General features: G+C 52.4%; 1 protein-coding gene across 1 annotated transcript in view; it reads right to left on the bottom strand.

Moving 5' to 3' along the window:
- The window catches only part of LOC144937072 (cyclin-dependent kinase-like 1), a 39,723-nt gene extending 33,693 nt beyond the window's left edge, over nt 1-6,030 (bottom strand). The window contains exon 1 of the mRNA XM_078864313.1: nt 5,194-6,030. Coding sequence (XP_078720439.1) covers nt 5,194-5,364 — 171 coding nt within the window. The 5' untranslated portion in view covers nt 5,365-6,030. The remainder of the gene's footprint in view (nt 1-5,193) is intronic.
- Between the last annotated feature and the right edge of the window lie 8,485 nt (nt 6,031-14,515).

Genomic DNA, 14,515 nt, shown 5'->3' with positions numbered 1-14,515 from the left:
GCCGCCTGCTAATGATGATGTCATTGCTGGTAATTTTCCACACGTGGCTATGAGATAAATATTTCATAATATACATCCCCGTGTCAATACGCCGCTGCTGTGCCAGTCATGGGCAGGGGTCGGCAAACCAAGATAACAAGAGCCTTTTTTTTTGGAATTCGGTCAACAAAACCTCAATATTTGATGAGCCGCAATGCACGCGAATACAAGACGGTGGTCTTGACTTAAAGCTTTCGTGACTGCAGCAATTCATTTTCTTTGGGTCTTTCGGTAAAGTCGCGTAGATAGGTTCAAAGAAAATAACCAAAAACTACGACGTTTCGATCGCAACACAAGCGGTCGTTGTGTTGCGATCGAAACGTCAAAGTTTGTTATTTTTTTGTTATTTCCTTTGAACCATCTACGCGACTTTACCGAAAGACCCAAAGAATAGGACGGTGGTCAAATTTCGATTGAAAGCTTTCGTGACTGCAGGGATTCATCTTCTTGGTTCTTTCGGTATAGTCACGTAGAAGAGAAATAATAAAATAATAAAAATAAAACATTATAAAATACAATTCTCACGACGTTTCGGCCACAACGCAAGCAGCCGTCCTCAGATGAAGAACAGGTCTGTCGGAAAGACACGCGACTTTACCGAAAAAAGACAGACCTGTTCTTCACCTGAGGACGGCTGCTTGCGTTGTGGCCGAAACGTCGTGAGAATTGTATTGTATTATGTTTTACTTTATTATTATTTCCCTTCTACGTGACTGTACCGAAAGAACCAAGAAGAAGACGGTGGTCCTTAATTCTAAAAAACATCTCACGAAACGGTCCTTGAAGAGGCCGCATGTGGCGACGGAGCCGCAGGTTGTCGCGGGGTTTGCAAAACTTCCGCGTGCTGCTGCTGCTGCTGTTGCTCCTCAGTGCCGGCTGGGTGCAGGGTGGCACGAGCACGATTGGTTTGGATGTCACTCATCACTGATGTGAGCTGTGGATGTGGCTTGCTGGGTTGCCATTGTGCATACTGTAGTCCTGGTTGTTGATGATGTATTATTATTATTATTGATTATGTTTACAATCAATTATTTGGCTGCTATACATTGCCAACATGATTTGCAACTTCGTTGAGCTATCATTTGTGGCCAGGTCGCTTCTGAAAAATAACGAATAGCTGAGTGGGCTTTACCTGGTAAAATAAAACATAGTTGACAGTTTTAGTTTAATCAATAATGTTTAGTGAGAGGCTTGCTTTTCCTATACTTTGCACTCCTGCTGTTTTTGTATTCGTTGTTGCTATAACTTTCTGACCTGCCCCTACTGAACATTTGTTAAAAAAAAAAGCGCTTCATAGCTCATCGGATTTCTCCAGGATAAATAAAGATTCTCATTCTGATATAACATTTCACTGAATTTGTTTACGCATCATTCCCCTGAAAAACCGAACAACAAGCTCCGCCGTGTTGGCCAGGTCGCCAATCGGCCTTACCCGAAATAAATCCGCTGAAAAGCGTTGCCACTCATGGATGCAATCGGGTCCACAGCCCATTGCAGGAGCCTCCTGCGAAAGTATTGGGACTCATTGAGGCGTTCCTCGGGTTAACCATGGACCCTTGGTAGTTTATCGTGGCTATGTCATAGGGCAGGCTGCAGTGTGAGTCAACATGCCGATGAATATAAAATCAGATGGGTACCTTTTTTCTCCCCACCCCGAGCCGTCAATGCACAACATTTGCATCTCCATCACGAGCTTGATACCCAATAATTCAATTGAATCTCTGAGGAGACAGCGATTGTGTGAAAATGCACCTGCCATCCGATACCGATGTTGTGGACAATGACTCGTTATTAGCGTGCCTTTGTCTATAGGGGGGCAAGAAGGGGCGTTTGTTACACACTTGCCACACTCGCGTGTGCTGTATTATCGTGGTAGTCATAACAAAGATGTTTAATTGGCAGCGGGCATGTTACATGAAATGTATAGAATTTAGAGCACATAGGGGTGTGTGTGTGTGTATACTATGTTTAGCGGTAGTGTAGCGGTGAGCACGCTACCCTACGAACCTGGTGACCCGAGTTCGATTATTCATGCTCATAGCCAACGCCAATAATCTGTCTTTTTAATTATTACAAAAGTAACGTTATACTAGACTTTCAGTCCTGTGTCAATCCACGACTAGTTGAAGGCCTATCCCAACGCCTCTTGGTCATGGGGGTTGCTTGACCATACTTCACCACGCTGGCGAGTGCAGGTGTTGGTAAGAGGTTGGGGGAAGGTAGGGAGAAGGGGTGGCTGAACCGGATCCAATAGAAATCGCCACTGATGATTTGAGCGCCATGAACCGGGCAGATAGCTAGAGCGCTAACCATTGCCCCACCGCTCCACCCGATCACTGTCATACACAGTGCACACCATTGGCTTTTACAGCGGCTTACAAGGGTTTAAATGAAAACATGCCATCCATCAGGAGTGGTTAGACCGGCTGTCTCGTTAATTTTAATGGGAATGACATTTTGACTTTTGAGGCTTGAAACGTGGAAGCGTCAAATCTCCAACACCACCGTTCTGCAGGAGTGGCTTCGCGTGAACTTGCTGCGGTGGTTCACGCGCGTGGGTTGATTTTCCTTTTATTTAACCGAAAAGTGACAATCTGTTGAGATTCTTTAGACCGCGTTACCGAACAGCAGCGGATGCTTACTTGTTTGTGTACGTGGAGAGTTGTGTTTATCTGAGGTTTGATTGATTTAAAATCTCAGGTTTGTGCTATGAATTTCGTAAAACATATGACAATAACACGGATTAATGATCAATTAAAACACTCGTACATGCTTTGCCCATTTCATCGCATGAAGCCGATGTGTGCGCACACACAAATACACAAAGACCCCCGTGTATCCATAACAAACTTTTGGGGAAAGTGCTGTTAGCGAGCACATGTGAAGACCGGCACGGCGCACGAGGGGGTGAGTGGCCAGCACCACGCCCGGCCGCCTTTGTCTCTCTAGTGGCGATGTTTACACACCGCATCAGATACTCATTTGAGGCTGAGTCGACCTAGTGGAGGCCCAGAACCGGTTCAGATAATTATCGTCACTGGTGTTAGCCGTGACCAGGAATCAAGCGTGATAACCGCTGCACTACCGCTCCCCCCCCCACACACACTTAGAGAGGGCATTTTAAATTAAAGGAAAACCAGTGTGGTGAAGTTGGTGTTCAAATAAGCCCCAACGACTCACACGGCGCGGGGAGGGAGGCCTTCATCCAGCAGTGGACTGACACGATAGCTGTACACGTACACGTGGTCTATAGACATGATTCAGATTCAGGTAGACACCACATCCACAGGAAGCTGTCCGCCTGATAGCATTTGAGAAGATTCCCAAACCCGAACCCCATATCCAACCCAGCCTCTTGTGGACGGCCATCTCAATCACCGAGACGTCAGCTCGGCACACGAATTGGCTGTTTTTCTCATGATCGTCCAGAGCATAGACATTGCTTAAATCTGTTCCAATATGCACAAAGACAAAGATCAGATAATCGTCGCTGGTGTTGACACACCAGGTACAGGTACTGATTTAAGGCTGAGTCGACCGAGGAGATCATCAGGACAGAATCAGATTTCATAGAGACACACACAGATACTTCATACAAGTAAACACACGTCAATACATACACACACATACACCCAAACACAGGGACAGTCATAGAATAAGACACAAACATGAACGGGACTCTCTTGAAAAAGAGTCGGAATACTCAGTGAGGCTCTCTCTTTTAAATAAAATACTGTTATAATAAGTACACAGAGAACACACACACTACAGTCCACAGATAAGACAAATACAACGTGACCCCTGCAGACGTAGACTATTTGGGGAAAGTTCTGTCAGTGAGCACCTATGCAGGCAGGCACGGCACACGAGGAGGTGGGTGGCCAACACCACGCCCGGCCGCCTTTGTCTCCCTAGCGGCGATGCTTACACATCGCACCAGGTACTCATTTGAGGCTGAGTCGACCTAGGGGAGGCCCAGAACCGGTTCAGATAATCGTCGCTGGTGTTGCCCGCGAGCGAGAATCGAACCCGGGTCGCCAGGTTCGTATCGCAGCGCGCTAACCGCTACACCACCGCTCCCTTCTGAGTCGATCTACGGACACACAGAGGCATGCAATAAAAACCTGATCAAGGCTTGAGACTCTCTGAAGCTTCACTTGCTTAAATACATAATTTCATCAAAATCATTATGATATCACAATATAATTCGGTACCCTAACCCAAAACAATAACACGTTCAAACAAAACAACAACAGTCCACCTTCGAGGAAAAAAAAAATATCTGCTGCTGTGCAATGCTGTTTTATTTATATCGCACTCCACAAGAAGAAGAAGATGACGAGGAGGAGGAGGACGTCTCATCACGCCGCTGCCACGCCACGTGGTCGCAGCGTAAGCAGCCTCGCAATCGGACGACCTCAACAATCTCTCTCCACGGTGTCACGAGGCATAACGGCGCAAAACTGTGATCACGTTAACAGTGCCTGCATTTACGTATTCATGTCATCATACATTTAATGAGGGGGGGGGGGCGGTGGTGGAGTGGTTAGTGCACTGCACTATTAACCCGGCTTATCTGAACGTCGATTCCGGGCCACGGCTATAGCCCATCAGTGGCGCACGCTGTCTGAACTGGACCCACTCGTCACCAGCAGGCGCTCATCGCAGTGGTGGTGGTGGTGTGGCCAGACAGCCCACCGGCCCCCTGGCAACTCCGCCACCCCCCGAAGACTGCCGGCGCAAGCCGCTACCAAACCACGTAGGGTGCTGTCAAGGTATACAGGCACGTGTGGCACAGTCCCGTCGTCCGTGCGAGTCGAATTGCCACTGATACCCCCTTAAGGGGAACACGTACACGGGTGCGTGCGGTGATGCGCTCAAGTCGATATATTATCGGGTAAACACCTAGCGCGCTGTGTGTGTGGGTGTGTGAATACAAATTGAGTACCTGGTGCGGTGTGTAAACATCGCCACCGGGGAGACAAAGGCGGCCGGGCGTGGTGCTGCCCACCCACCTACCCACCCCCTCGTGTTCCGCACCCACCTGCACAGGTGCTACTCGTGAACAGAACTCGCCCCAACAGTCTGCCAAGGCTGTTCACGTGGGGGGAGGGCGATCTTTCTCGACAAATGTGCGAAGAGAACAAAGCCTACCTTGAGCATTCTGATTTCGCGCATCGCAATTTTCTTGATCACCGGGTCGTCTTCCGACTCGACGAACATCTTGACGGCCACGATCTTCCCGCTGTCCCGGCTCCGGCACTTGAACACCACCCCGTACGAGCCCTCGCCGATCTTGCGCAATTTCTCGTACTTGTCCGTCATCTCGCCTCTCCGCTGTTGCGAGGCTTATCGCGTCTGCCTGCCGACGGAGAGACGCTGCCGCTGCGGCGTATGTCGAGAGAGGTGCGCGCGGTGCCACGAGGCTGCGTCGCCTTTGACGCACGCCGAGCAAGGGATGGTCGCTGTCGTCTCGTCCAAGTGGCAAGTCGCTGATGCGACACGCGGTGCTCGATGGTGGTCGTCCACCGCCGTGGCTGGCTGCCAAATTCGAGTTGACAGAGCAGCGCTGCTTTGAAGCGGACGCAGCGCGAGGGGCACGCACGCCACGAGTCGTGGGCTGCGACCGTTCAGGCTGGAGGCAGCCGAGCCGAGCGCTTCCCCTTCGCAGCTGGAAGAGAAGCGAAGCGAGGGAGCTCCCGAACCTCGGCTCGCCACAGCAACCACCCGAGTCACGCACCCACCCTTACTTGTCGTTGTTGTCGCTAAATAACTTAGTTCATGGCAATGGCACCATTGATTCGGTCCTCGTTAAGACAGCCTCTCGTCACGCCTCGTCTACGGGCAATGATGGAGCCACGTGCAATGATAAGCACAGCAGCGGTGCGGGCGATCTGCTTAGCGGCTATGCCGAGACACGCGTGCGAGTGAGACACGTGCGAGCGAGAGAGAGCGAGAGCTGACAGTTTCGCGAGCCGGGAGTGTGACTGCAATGTCCCTCGTGGAGGTGACTTTGTTGGATTGCCGCACGCTGACAACGGGGCCCATTAGCGGGTCAAACGTGGCCCCTTTGTTCTGCTCAGTGAGCGGCTGACAAACTTCAAACGCCTCCCGTCCCGGTGAAATATCTCCCCGAGCGAAGCCGCCCTCTCGTGGCCGTGCCACCAATGGTGAAGCGAGGTCCCCCCCCCAACACCACCCACCCCTGCGGGAGAGGGGGGGTGGGGGGTGGTGGTGAGAGGGGGGTGGTGAGTGGGGGGTGGTGGTGGGGGGTGGTGGTGAGTGAGTGGGTGGTGAGTGGGTGGTGGTGGTGGGGGGGGTGGTGGTGGGTGGGTGGTGGTGAGTGGGGGGGGGGTGAGTGGGTGGTGAGGGGGGGTGGTGAGTGGGGGGGGGGGTGGTGGGTGGTGGTGAGTGGGGGGTAGTGGGGGGTGGTGGTGGGGGGTGGTGAGTGGGGGGTGGTGAGTGGGGGGTGGTGGTGGGGGGTGGTGGTGAGTGAGTGGGTGGTGAGTGGGTGGTGGTGGTGGGGGGGTGGTGGTGAGTGGGGGGTGGTGAGTGGGGGGTGGTGGTGAGTGGGGGGTGGTGGTGAGTGGGGGGGGGGTGAGTGGGTGGTGAGGGGGGGTGTGGGGGGGGGGTGGTGGTGAGTGGGGGGGGGGTGAGTGGGTGGTGAGTGGGGGGTGGTGGTGAGTGGGGGGTGGTGGTGAGTGAGGGGGGGGTGAGTGGGTGGTGAGGGGGGGTGGTGAGTGGGGGGGGGGTGGTGGTGGGTGGTGGTGAGTGGGGGGTAGTGGGGGGTGGTGGTGGGGGGTGGTGAGTGGGGTGGGTGAGTGGGTGGTGAGGTGGGGTGGTGAGTGGGGGGGGGGTGGTGGTGGGTGGTGGTGAGTGGGGGGTAGTGGGGGGTGGTGGTGGGGGGTGGTGAGTGGGGGGGGTGGTGGTGGTGGGTGGTGGTGAGTGGGGGGTAGTGGGGGGTGGTGGTGGGGGGTGGTGAGTGGGGGGTGGTGGTGGGGGGTGGTGGTGAGTGAGTGGGTGGTGAGTGGGTGGTGGTGGTGGGGGGGTGGTGGTGGGTGGGTGGTGGTGAGTGGGGGGGGGGGTGAGTGGGTGGTGAGGGGGGGTGGTGAGTGGGGGGGGGGGTGGTGGGTGGTGGTGAGTGGGGGGTAGTGGGGGGTGGTGGTGGGGGGTGGTGAGTGGGGGGTGGTGAGTGGGGGGTGGTGGTGGGGGGTGGTGGTGAGTGAGTGGGTGGTGAGTGGGTGGTGGTGGTGGGGGGGTGGTGGTGAGTGGGGGGTGGTGAGTGGGGGGTGGTGGTGAGTGGGGGGTGGTGGTGAGTGGGGGGGGGGTGAGTGGGTGGTGAGGGGGGGTGTGGGGGGGGGGTGGTGGTGAGTGGGGGGGGGGTGAGTGGGTGGTGAGTGGGGGGTGGTGGTGAGTGGGGGGTGGTGGTGAGTGAGGGGGGGGTGAGTGGGTGGTGAGGGGGGGTGGTGAGTGGGGGGGGGGTGGTGGTGGGTGGTGGTGAGTGGGGGGTAGTGGGGGGTGGTGGTGGGGGGTGGTGAGTGGGGTGGGTGAGTGGGTGGTGAGGTGGGGTGGTGAGTGGGGGGGGGGTGGTGGTGGGTGGTGGTGAGTGGGGGGTAGTGGGGGGTGGTGGTGGGGGGTGGTGAGTGGGGGGGGTGGTGGTGGTGGGTGGTGGTGAGTGGGGGGTAGTGGGGGGTGGTGGTGGGGGGTGGTGAGTGGGGGGGTGGTGAGTGGGGGGTGGTGGTGGGGGGGTGGTGGTGAGTGAGTGGGTGGTGAGTGGGTGGTGGTGGTGGGGGGGTGGTGGTGAGTGGGGGGTGGTGAGTGGGGGGTGGTGGTGAGTGGGGGGTGGTGGTGAGTGGGGGGGGGGTGAGTGGGTGGTGAGGGGGGGTGTGGGGGGGGGGTGGTGGTGAGTGGGGGGGGGGTGAGTGGGTGGTGAGTGGGGGGTGGTGGTGAGTGGGGGGTGGTGGTGAGTGAGGGGGGGGTGAGTGGGTGGTGAGGGGGGGTGGTGAGTGGGGGGGGGGTGGTGGTGGGTGGTGGTGAGTGGGGGGTAGTGGGGGGTGGTGGTGGGGGGTGGTGAGTGGGGTGGGTGAGTGGGTGGTGAGGTGGGGTGGTGAGTGGGGGGGGGGTGGTGGTGGGTGGTGGTGAGTGGGGGGTAGTGGGGGGTGGTGGTGGGGGGTGGTGAGTGGGGGGTGGTGGTGAGTGGTGGGGGGTGGTGAGTGGGGGGGGTGAGTGGGTGGTGAGGGGGGGTGGTGAGTGGGGGGGGGGTGGTGGTGGGTGGTGGTGAGTGGGGGGTAGTGGGGGGTGGTGGTGGGGGGTGGTGAGTGGGGGGTGGTGGTGAGTGGGGGGTGGTGGTGAGTGGGGGGGGGGTGAGTGGGTGGTGAGGGGGGGTGGTGAGTGGGGGGGGGGTGGTGGGTGGTGGTGAGTGGGGGGTAGTGGGGGGTGGTGGTGGGGGGTGGTGAGTGGGGTGGGTGAGTGGGTGGTGAGGTGGGGTGGTGAGTGGGGGGGGTGGTGGTGGGTGGTGGTGAGTGGGGGGTAGTGGGGGGTGGTGGTGGGGGGTGGTGAGTGGGGGTGGTGAGTGGGGGTGGTGGTGGGTGGACAATTACGGGGTGAACCTCGTGGAACCTCGTGGATTCTCACGCCCAGACATTTGGGTAAACGGTGAGAGTCGATCTTATGTTCCCAAAGTAAAATGTGTTCACGTGGGTTTGTGCTGTTGTTATTGTCCTTTTGCTAATGTTCGTCATTGTAGAAAGTAAAGACAGCTGAAAGCGCAGCCATGCAAGTGCTTGTCCTCAGTAATTGACGGTGGAAGGGCCTCAACTAAAGTGGCGGGGTGGGGCTTTAGAGAGCCGATCGAGAGTGAATGTGGCCTCCTCTTCCACGTTGGCCAGACGCACTGGAAGAGGTGGCAAGTACTGTACCCCCACTTTACCGATGAGCTGCACACTGCTCGGTGGACGGAGGCGAGGGGGTTTAACAAAACGTGTCCATCGTTTCGACTGGCTGCTCCGCATTGCAAGCTCATTTCGCTCGCCGCAGCAGCAGCAGCAGCATCCCCAGGGCGTGATGTTTTTAGCTGCAGTGAGTTTCGAAAGTGCTGTCAGTTCACTGCTAGACTACGTGAGGAGGACCTCAACATTTACAATAAGAGTACGACGTTTCGCCAGTATTCATCTTCTTGGTTCTTTCGGTAAAGTCACGAAGAAGGAAAATAATAAAATAATAAAAATAAAACATAATAAAATAATTCTCACGACGTTTCGGCCACAACGCAAGCAGCCGTCTTTAGGTGTTCTTCTAAAACATAATAAAATAATTCTCACGACGTTTCGGCCACAACGCAAGCAGCCGTCTTTAGGTGTTCTCCACCTGAAGACGGCTGCTTGCGTTGTGACCGAAACGTCGTGATAATAATTTTATTATGTTTTATTTTTTTTATTTTATTATTTTCCTTCTACGTGACTTTACCGAAAGAACCAAGAAGATGAATCCCTGCAGTCACGAAAGCTTTAAATCGAAAGTTTCGCCAGTAATTATAACTAGCTTCGTCATGCAATTACTTTGCTCTCCAACACACCGGTGGTGGCGGGTTTAACGACACATTTATATAGTCACGCGATCTAACCCAAAACAAATCTGTATTATGGATGATATTGGTCGCTTTAAACTGAGCATGTATTGAACTCGAGTCGTAGCGCAGTGTGCTAACCACTGCACTATCGCTTCCCGTTATATTGTACATGTACGTGTATTATATTATGTTGTACATGTACGTGTATTATCTTATATTGTACATGTACGTGTATTATATTATGTTGTACATGTACGTGTATATACACCGGTCTCTTTCACCGCGTACAAGGGAAACAACACTTTGGTCCATCAGCTTACGGAGCCTCCAGGATAAATGTTTGTAAACATTTGAGCAGGACAACTGTGTGCCGGTTTCGACTTGTTGAGTCTCATCGGCAAGGCTGTGGCCTGTTGAACGATGAATTGCCGATTTCATTGTCTGAACTAATCAGCATCGCCACAAACACCGTGGGGCCCAGCTAAGTGCAGCAAACAGCACAGCAATCCGCAGCGTTCGATAAACAACAATCGTTGTCACCACCACCATCCACAATCATCCGTCAATAACAGTGGCCTTAGGAATAAATATACGTGACGTTTCGGGTGACGGCCCTTTTTCACAGCACTTCAATGATGAAGGACCATTGCCCGAATGTGCTATGATGAACGGGCATTGCCCGAAACGCCACCTATTGTATGTTGTTTTCCCCATTCTAAGGCCACAGTGATATTTGACAAATGCGTTGTTGTTGTTTTCACATAAATCATTTGCGGCCGCCTGGAATCGAACCCAGGGACGCCAGCTCAGCGCTCTGACCTCTGGAGAAAACGAGGTCACCTAAAAACGACTGTTTATGTCTCGGTGCAAACGCGTTATGGCTACCTCACCCTTGCACGTGTGCGCGCATGGCAGCATGTGTGTGTGTCCCGGTGTTTGCGCACACACACGCGTGCACGTGCGCGTGCGTGTGTTTTTGAACGCGTGCTTTGCATCGTAACAAAGGCGTGCGAATATCACGCGCACACCGCCCTAAAAGCGCTCAGTACACAGACATTGTTCGATGCACGTTGAGCAGCTGGGATAAGTATGAATACGCATGACAAAGCAGTAAGGACAACAACACCCGCCGTTTTATTAGACAAAGTGAGACCGTTCGGCTATATCAAGGCGATGCACAATAGCTCAAGTCTGATTTTCCTGCAGTCGGGGGCAGACTTCAGTTTGCCACACCATCTGCGCAACAATTAATAAACCTGCATTCCATACGAACAGTGGCATTTGCATAACGCAAGCGTCGGAGAGAAACGGTGGAACCGTTTGACGAAGGGAGGTGAGTTTGAGAGAGGGATGATGATGATGATCGCAGGCTCGGAGAGACGTGGCGAAATGTGCATCCACTGGTGGAGTCGACGATTGACCGTACAGTGAAGGGGAGGACGCTTTATCCATCGATCACAGCAGCGCCTTGCAGCATAGGAGTGGGTTGTGGTCACGAAACCACCCCGGCCACCCTTGCCTCCCCAAGGTTTATTGTAATTCCCACACTGCGCTAGACACTTCGATTTAAAGCTTTCGTGACTGCAGGGATTCATCTTCTTGGTTCTTTCGGTAAAGTCACGTAGAATGGAAATAATACAATAATAATAATAAAACATAATAAAATAATATAATCATATAAAATAAATTTATTATGTTTTCTTTGTATTATTTTATTACTTTCATTCTACGTGACTTTACCGAAAGAACCAAGAAGATGCGCTAAACACGTTGAAGGCGGAGTCGCCCCAAGGGAGACCCAGGACCGTTTCGGACATCAGTGATGTCTGCAGCTGTCCTGCTCTCGGTCGACTCGGCCTTGCATGCCGTGTAAATTGCCGGTTGCCAAAGATGCACAGCAGTCCATTGTGCAGCTGTGCCAGCCTGAATAGCTTCTCACTTTGGCCGATGAGTCTGTGCAACTACGGTAAACGGAGGCTACTTTGTGCACATCTATAGAGCACTTGCATATTAATTCAAGCGTCAGGGGGTTCCAAAACTCACCTCGGGTACTTGATCATAATCGCTTACGAATGATCACAAGCAACATAAATACTGTCCCATTGGCAGCGTTGGCCAGTGTGTGTCTGCACCACCATGGGTGAATGGCCGCAGAACATTCATCGCAATTCTTACATAAAATATCTGACAGCTTTTCTTCAACAATTTTCTTACGCGTACCCACTTTCAAAGATATAATTTTGTACAACAAGATTACCCAATTTTTTTCTGAATTAATATTTTGAAACGCTCTACCTGCTGAGTAAACTGTACAGGAACGGTATGAGACATTCTGAAGTGCCCTGTGTTATTGTATTGACTGTATCAATTATATTGCAGCAATTGGGCTGCATAACACGAATATAATTTCCTATTTTCTACGTATTCATGTATATATATACCTTAAAATTTTTTGTTGTTTTTGAATCAAGATGTTTTTTTGAGTGAGCTAATAAGCAGATGCACGTGGGGTGGTGTAAACTGGGGGCACTGCCAACAAGTCTGGGAAAGTGTGAAGAGAAGTCCACACACAGATCCTCTCTCTCTCGAGGGGCTGGTCTCGAGCGCCCTCTGCTGGAGGTCTTTCTGCCAGCAGTGTCGTGAGCAAGCAACTTTGGGGGCTTCAGCTTTGCCACAGCACCTTTTGCATCTATTTGATATTTTACTTTTCACTTAATATTTTCCCTCCATCATTTTTGTAGATTTGGCTCTAAACATTGCCCGCACACAAAACAAAGCACTGCGTGCACATTATTTGCATGGGCGGGAAGGATCCAGCCTCCCCGTGCCTCTCCACGATTTCAAAGGTTGGAAAATGATGGAAATGGACACGTGGACGGCTGAGGTATAAATCCCGAGCATTCCGCATACTGCGCACAGTGAGACAACGCACGGATAGTAGTGCCCCATTACACCTACGCCGCTGTATTTTAAAATAGCCCTGCCATCACTCATCATCACCAATTCACACAGCCGCCGCTCGCAGCCGCATACAAAGCAGGCAGGCTGTGCTGAAACGAGAAAAGGTTACGCGGATTTGAGTCCCATTCTTCGGCAGACAAAGCAGTGTTGCGTTGCCCGGTATCTGTAGGAAAAAGTGGGCCCTACACCTGCACAGGACTTGCACAGAGAGAGAGTGGCACTGCTTACATTTACAACGAGCCGTCTTTGCAGTAGTTCTCCCAAACACGGCTTTTAGCTGAAGGTAATCTCGGTCACAAAAAGTTCAGGATTTACCAAACTTCAATTCTCGGGACCCGCCACGGTACGACTCTCAATCTTTGGTTCTTTCGGTAAAGTCACGTATAAAGATAAGATAATAAATTAAATAATAGCATAGACTCTCCATTGATCTCTTCTCCGTTCACCTACTAAAGCAAGGCTTCAAATTCGGTAAACAAAAAAAACTCGATTTTTCAAGAGCCGCAAAGCACGTGGTGAGTCCGAGACGGTGGGGTCCTTGATAAGTGACGTCACAAAGCAGTCATTAAAGAGCCGCGGGGTTGCCGACCCCTGAACTGGAACGTCGTTACTCGCCACACGCGCCCGATGATTGCGAAACATGCCCCCCCCCGCGGTGGAGAGAATTCCAATGCGAATTAAAGCGGAGACCCAAGTTCGCTTCACGCTCATGGCCAACACCAGTGACGATTATCTGAACCAGTCCTGGGCCTCTCCTAGGTTGACTCAGCCTCAAATGAGTACAGTGCCTGTGCGAGGCCGACCACCCAACTCCCTGGCGTGCCGTACCGGTCTTCATCGGTGCTCGCGAACAGCACTTGCCAACAATATGTTGAGAGCTATACGGGGATTTTTGTTCTTTGTTTTGTGGTCCCACGTGCCAGCATTTGAATCGGCGCTTTACCTTGTGCGTGTGTGCGTGTGTGTACGGGTCCCCCATCACACTGATGAAAACTGCCAGGGCGAGATCTTGTGTTGGCACACGCGTGTCCTGCGTGACATGGGGCGTGGCTCGCGGGTTTTCTTTTACACCTCGCCTGCACGCGTAGACCACGCGACAAACAAACACGTGGAGACATCTCGTGTGCCTCATTCGCGGCGTTCCGGATCACTCCATCCCAACGCCACGGGACGCGTCCTACGAACCGTCAGCCCCGTGCAGCGCGTGACACAAACACAAAGTTTTGCATTTTGAACGGGAAGTTGTGGTTGGCACAGAATGGGAAAGATGTAGGGCACCGTGCGTGGTGGGTCGCAAGGTTTGGCGTTTGGGGAAACAGCATGCTTGCTTTTTCGATTTAAAGCTTTCGTGACTGCAGGGATTCATCTTCTTGGTTCTTTCGATAAAGTCACGTAGAAGGGAAATAATAAAAGAATAAAAATAAATATGCTAAATTCCTGTTGATATGTAAATTCCTTTGTCAAGGCGCTCTCCTCTAACCCCAGCTTAAATATACGCTGCCAAGCTTGGTGGTATTCATTCGGACGCTGTCTTTCCGACAGCCCTGTTCTTCACCTGAGGACGGCTGCTTTGCGTTGTGGCCGAAACGTCGTGAGAATTGTATTTTATTGTTTTATTTTTATTATTTTATTATTTCCCTTCTACGTGACTTTACCGAAAAAACCAAGAAGATGAAGCCTGCTTGCTGTCGGTTAGACGAGTGGTAGCGTGAACACGTCCTATACCCAAACGCCTGTTTTGATCGCCAGGACACTTGACCCCCCCCCCCCTTTAAAACTAAAAAAAGTGTTCTCAGACATCGCCATGTCCACTCACCCAGTAAAACAGACAAACCACCAAGCACGTACGACAACATGCATGTACAGGGTGCCTTCAAAAACGCTTTAACACTTATATGGGACTATCGTTTTTAATGGAAAACGAACGGATAATAATACACTGTAACA

This window comes from Lampetra fluviatilis, chromosome 18 (genome assembly GCF_964198595.1).
Source record: "Lampetra fluviatilis chromosome 18, kcLamFluv1.1, whole genome shotgun sequence".
Classification (NCBI taxonomy): Eukaryota; Metazoa; Chordata; class Hyperoartia; order Petromyzontiformes; family Petromyzontidae; genus Lampetra; species Lampetra fluviatilis.
The sequence above is the reverse complement of the archived record's forward strand: the minus strand, read 5'-3'. Positions and strand labels throughout refer to the sequence as shown.